Below are 6,108 nucleotides of genomic sequence, written 5' to 3'. Positions count from 1 at the left end.
CGGCTGTACCGGTCTGGGAGGGCAGCTGCAGTGAGACCTGGAGTCTCCCAGCCGCCGGTATGCGTGGCGCGCCCTTCTGCTTGGGCTTGGGAAGCTCCTCAACACCCGTTTTGGGGTATTCACTTAGCATGTAGCAGAGGGCACCTGTGCTTTAGCTTGGGCTTCTGGGCTTCTCAGGCTTGGCTTCTGGGCTTCTAGGGCTTGGGCTTCTCTGGGCGAAGTGCGATGCCTCTGCTCGGCCACTGATGCGCTGCTTCACCAAAGCCATGGGTGCCGCGTTTCTTGGAAGATTAGGGCACCCTTCTATTGGGGGCATGGGACATGCCAGTCTAAGGTTGAAAGACAGCGTCATCTAGGATTGGTGTGCTCCTTCTATGTTACCTTGGGGTGTCGGACATAGCCCATTCACCTGATTTCATGAACTCTTCTGTACTGGTATCTTGAGACGCCATGTTTGAGCTTACTGTAACAGGGGCGCCTTAATCAGACGAAAGGGCACCATAATTTCCCATTGCTAAAGGAGGGGGGAGGGGGGGGGGCGTTGCAACGAGCCCCAAGACTTCCACCCTTAAGTGCCCCTCGGCACCTCTGCTGCCGCACTTGTGAAATTCAGTGCGGTGAGCCTCGTATTATTAGTCTTGCGTACCGGTTCATCATTGGGGGACCGCTGTCTTCTCCGGTGACGTGATAATTAAGAATTGATCTTTTGTATAAACACTCCCTCCCCAATGAAGACCTGGTTAGGATAGGAGTGTAAAAGAATAGGCCAGAGGAGTGTCGGGGCTAGGTCATGACAGGTGCCACATTTGTTCTACAATCCGTTCGGGCAACTTGCCGTAAATGTGCTCAAATCCTCATGTGACCTTGTGTTATTCAATGCACATCTCCTCTCTCGGCTCATTCTTGGTTCGTTATCAATCACAACCGATGCTTTGCCTCTCACAGACTTGTAAATGTCATTCGAGCCCAAGCCCGGTTGTCATCGTTGGTGCTTTAAGACGCGCTCAACTGCTGCGGTTTTATTCGCCTGCCTATCCTGCCAGGAAGGACGGGCAGTGTGGGGAATCGAATCTCGTACCTCTGGTTTCCAAGACGCGCGGCGGTTAACGCAGACGCGTCAACCAATACACTATCGGCACTCAGCCAAGCCGGTTATGTGTCTCAAGCCGTAACCAGCTGTAATTCACATTTGTCATGGCTTATGTTTCACTTGCTGAAAGTGGATCGGATATTTGACATACGGCCATGCTCGTGAGCCTTGCCACGGTGAATGCTTCACCTCTGTGGAGATTCAGCCTTGCGCCAAGTATGAACGAACTGAACCTCAGCCTTTCGTCCAGTTTGATGCACAGCCATGATTCAATTATGTCGTAAAAGGCTGCATGAAACGGCCCGTCTGGTGGGGTACGCCACCTATAAAATATTGGCAGGTAAGGCAAGCCTGTTGTGTAGGGTCGGTTTTTTCTTCAAATCCATCCCGGCGAGGCCTTACGTGAGGTGACGTGCTTCTTGCGCGCTGTCGTTGTTCGTGTTGTGGTAATAAAAGAAAGCCAAAAGCTCAAACTTAACGAAAACTAGTTGCCTCTAGGCTCAGGGACCAGAACGTTTGAGACTTGATAGCGCTTGTTAAGTGCATTGGCGTGCATCTCCAGTGTAACACAACCTGCTGTCTCAGGTCAGTTCTCATACGAGGGCGAGCCAGTCGTCTGGGTTAGGACAGCCGTCTGTGCTGGGGAAACCCGTCTGGGCCGGCTCCTGCCAGTGACACAGCTGATGTTGCCGTTGCCGCAGTGACCAGCGCATCACGCAGGACGTGGACAAGATGTGCAAGACGCTCAGCACTATGTTCTCGCAGCTGATCATGGCGCCCTTCATCGTCGGATACTACACGTACAGCGTCTACGTCAAGTGAGTCGACCCATCACGTGGTGCCGCCGGCGCCCCGTGTGCAGGCTGGGTCAGTGGGACACCACCGGGCAAACCACAGGATGAGTTGCGTGGTCAGCTTTTGTTCAGCGTGTGCCCCAGTAGCTCCTGGCTTTTGTACAAACCTTGTGTTCCTGATCTTACATTCCCATGATACGTGCTCTGCAAGATTATGTGGTCCAATCCTGCAATTTAGGTGAAATTTAAGTTTGTTGGCATATATGATAAAATACCCAGCGCATTTAACAATAATGCGATCTGTGCACTGCAAGATGTCCCCTGTCTGCTTTTGTCATGGACACACTCAGTGATCGAGATTAAGTTACGTTGGAAAGGTTCCCTCAGGGGGTGTCGCGCGTTTTTGCGTTTTGTGCCTTGTGCTATTGGAAGGCATCGCATTGGACATTCCGTTTTAAGTAGTATCGGTGGTAATCCTGTTTAGAACTAGCTCGGAATGCCGCCTGTTGTGACGTGCTGTGAGGTGGGACACGTTGTAACTGGCATGAGCAGTGAAGCGACCTAACCAAAGAACTGCAGGTAAGGCGAGATATAATTAAACACACCGTCCGTGCATTGGCATTGTGCTTCATGTCATTGTAGTCGATGGAAAACAAGCTTAGAATCACTTACGATCTTTTGTAACACAAGGGATTTAGGAAATGTGTCGGGAGGATGATACGACTGTTGTCATTGTCTTCCGAACAACTGTCAGCTGCTGTGATCAGATCCATAAAATGCTCATAACGCTGGAAGCCCATGCTTTGGGTGGAGCGACGTTGCTACTGTCATTCGATAGACATTCACTCTTTACCTGGTCTCTGATGCCGTACAATGCCCTAAACGCCCATTCTGCTCTCCACTGGCAGCACGGGGTACATTGGGATCCTCAGCATCTACGGTTTCTTCGTCGTAGCGACTGTCGTCAACAAGGTCATTATGACTCCAATCGTCACATACGTGGTGAAGCAGGAAGAAAAGGAGGGCACCTTCAGGTCAGTCCCGACCGGGCGGTCGCACAGGCGGTCGGGGTCGGAAGTTGTCTCTATCGACAGCATGCCAATCGATAGCTCATGAAACGCTGCGGGGAGGTGGGCAGGGGGAACGTGGCGTGGGTTCAGTCCGCGGCTCGGGTTGGAGTTGTTTTGCGGCTTGAAGTGAGCATAATTTTCAGCAGTATATTAAGAGTAGGCAATTTTTCATAAAGCTGTCATCTTTGAGCGCGTTTTGTCACAAATGGTCGTTGTGTTGTGGAAGAAATATTTTTATGAGAGTTTTTTCCTCGTTTTGTGCGTATATACATCGCATGCACCCAACGTTTCGGCCAGCTATTGCCCAGGCTGTCGTCAGTTGATCTCTGAGTACTGGATAGTGTTCGGCTTACAGCCATGCGCTCGTAACAACCGGGATTTTCTCCTGAAAATTGCTGGGATGTGAAACGGGAGTGACCTCTTAGTACAGCGTTTTGCCACTGAGAACGAGTCACGAAAAGGGGGGCCGGCCAAGACTTGTCGCGACCTCGCGTAGGATGGAGCATTTTTCGTGCGTTGAATGTTGAACGCGGCGCGCTGGTTGGGGGGGGGGGGGGGGGGTCGCACATAGCAGATATAAATGTGCACCAGATGTGGCTACCAAACTCATCTCCGGAGTCACGAATGCTCAGCCATGGGGTCAATCAACATGCTTAGGGCGTGGCAAAGCAAATCACTGGAGCACAGCATGTCGCCAGGCTCAAGATTAAATGGTTTAAGTTGATTGCATGAGATTTGAGGCACCTCGGACTCACACTTACAGTATGGCCTTATTTTATTGACCTGATGCTATGTTACTTGAGGTCTGACCTTATTTGACTAGGTCACTACCAAGCAGCTTACAAATTTGACACAAGAAGTTCACAGAGGCTTGTTTTCGACAGCCACTAGGGCAAAAGGAATAACAATATATATATATATATATATATATATATATATATATATATATATATATCCACATCTCTGTCTGTCTGTCGTTCGTTCGTGCGTGCGTGCGTGCGTACGCTCGTCAGACGGAATGTGTTAGTGCGTGCGTGCGTGTGTAATGAATGATGAGCACCTTGTTGCAAGGTTGTTAGAAAACAATTTCATGTCCTGCTTCACTTCCTTCAGCTTCTCATCATCCGTTATCTTGTGGTGGCACCGAAAATGCTGAGAAATTCTCGAATTGGTGACCTGAAAGCTGAGGTATCGTGTCCGAGTCTTATTTATCAGTAATTTGTCTTAAACGCTATATACTATGCTCGTGCTCTTCGTCTTTATTCCAGACCCCGCCTCATGCGGCAATATACAAGCATTCTTTGCCACAGAACGCTAACGATATAAAAGGGAAGCCGTTACTAAAATATAGGGAGTCTACCGTACGTTGTAGTACATCGCATCCCCCTTTTCAACATATGTACACTACACGCTATAGGTCCAGGCGACCGGGTTTCTTCAGAACTCGACCGCAACGGGAAGTTGGGATGTTTGGCGGTTCGTGGTCGGGTACCGCTACTGCTCTGGGGCTCGTCTGAGCACAGGCAGCTCATGGAGGTGGGCTGCTTTGCGCGGACATCGTCCTGGCTGGGGTGGTGTTGTCCAAGCGAGTTGGAGACGGGCTGAGGCTGCGCAGGTGTCGCCGGTTCCTCCGATAAACCGCGCCGTTGGCCACTCTGATGGTGTACGACCTTGGTTCAGGCCGCTGGTTCACGACGGTCGCTGGTTCCCATCGGCCGCTCTGAGGGTGCTGTACGCGGATGGGTTGTCCGGGACGGAGTGTGGACAGCTCGGTCGTTGTTTCCGTGACCTCGGTTTGTTGTCCCTTGGCTGTACATCTTGAACCTCCCGACAGACGGTACTCCAGTGGTTCGGCTTTCCACACACGGTACATGTTGAACCCATGGCTGGGCACTCTTATTCGCGAAGATGAGCTTTGTGGCCACATCTGTTGCATGTTTTGTCACCTTTTTGGCTTCTTTGCACATAGTGCACTGCTTGGTGGGCGTCTTGGGATTGGACGCTCTTCAGTTGCTGCATGTGCCGCATGGACGCTTCACGTGTGCAGCCCACCTCCAGCACTTTGCTGAGGAGCTCTTTTTGAACCTCAGCATGGCGTATGCCAATGAAAATTTGTTCCATGACCCTTCCATTGAACTCCTGACCATCTCTGAAGGCACACTTTTGGGCCGGGAGCTTACATCTGGATACAAAGTGATCAAACGACTCGCCTTCCTCCTGCTTCAGGCGTTGGAGGAACAGCCTGGCCACTCTGAAGTTGGTCTAAGGCTCAACTTGGGTCTGGAATTTGTCCCATACCTTTTAAGGGCTCTTCGCCTCCTCTGCTGGGAGGCCCCATGAGTTGTAGAATCTCAGGCCTTGCTCTCCCGAGAACAGCAAGATATGGTCCACTCGTTTTTCTTTCTTGATTTCTTTCACTGAGAAAAACAGTTCACATTTCTGCTTGAAGAGCTTTAGGACAAGGCTTTGGTCAGCAGCTTCCCAATCCGTGCGAGGTATGAAAGAATCAGACATTTCTTTGTCCTCTGCGGCGATTGCGACGTACGTGACGCGCACTATTGAAGCTCTTAATTTGGCTTATCGGTACTAGATATTTATTCCCTCCTGTTTAGATTGTGCTGCAATGTGTTCTCACCCAGTTGCCACCATGCGGTATCGTGTCCGAGTCTTATTTATCAGTAATTGGTCTTAAACGCCATATGCTTTGTCCGCGCTCTTCGTCGATATTCCAGACCGCGCGTCATGCGGCAATATACAAGCGTTTTGCGCCACCGAACGCCAACGATATAAAATGGAAGCCGTCACTAAAATGTAGGACGGCTACCGTGCATGGTAGTACATCGCAATCAGTAGCTGCCAGGCAGTCACCCCGGGTCAGAAATAACACTGTCATGCTCCACACCCATCACAAATTTTGTGTGGAACAGGCACACTGGGTCAGACATGCAAGATTATGTTCTACACCCATGACAGCTTTCAAGCATTCACACTAGATCATATATAACAAGTCATGCTCTGGTCCCAATCAGTGAACTGCTAAGCAGGCACACTAGGTCAGGCATGACACATGTTAGCTGTTGTGTTCATGAGTGAGCTGTTAGGTGGTCTTGCTGGGTCAGATGACACAGCCAGGATACTGGATCCTGTTCAGTTG

At 50.4% G+C, this 6,108-nt stretch overlaps 1 protein-coding gene across 1 annotated transcript in view; it reads left to right on the top strand.

Annotated features, from left to right (window-relative positions):
* Nucleotides 1-1,154: 1,154 nt before the first annotated feature.
* LOC119093503 (lysosomal cobalamin transporter ABCD4) overlaps nucleotides 1,155-6,108 on the top strand; it is a 30,047-nt gene continuing 25,093 nt past the window's right edge. Inside the window, exons 1-3 of the mRNA XM_037216463.1 lie at nucleotides 1,155-1,168; nucleotides 1,792-1,908; nucleotides 2,793-2,918. Of these exons, the coding sequence (XP_037072358.1) occupies nucleotides 1,155-1,168; nucleotides 1,792-1,908; nucleotides 2,793-2,918 (257 nt within the window). The remainder of the gene's footprint in view (nucleotides 1,169-1,791; nucleotides 1,909-2,792; nucleotides 2,919-6,108) is intronic.

Source organism: Pollicipes pollicipes, unplaced genomic scaffold, assembly GCF_011947565.3.
Source record: "Pollicipes pollicipes isolate AB1234 unplaced genomic scaffold, Ppol_2.1 Scaffold_4002;HRSCAF=4701_pilon_pilon_pilon, whole genome shotgun sequence".
Classification (NCBI taxonomy): Eukaryota; Metazoa; Arthropoda; class Thecostraca; order Pollicipedomorpha; family Pollicipedidae; genus Pollicipes; species Pollicipes pollicipes.
The sequence above is the reverse complement of the archived record's forward strand: the minus strand, read 5'-3'. Positions and strand labels throughout refer to the sequence as shown.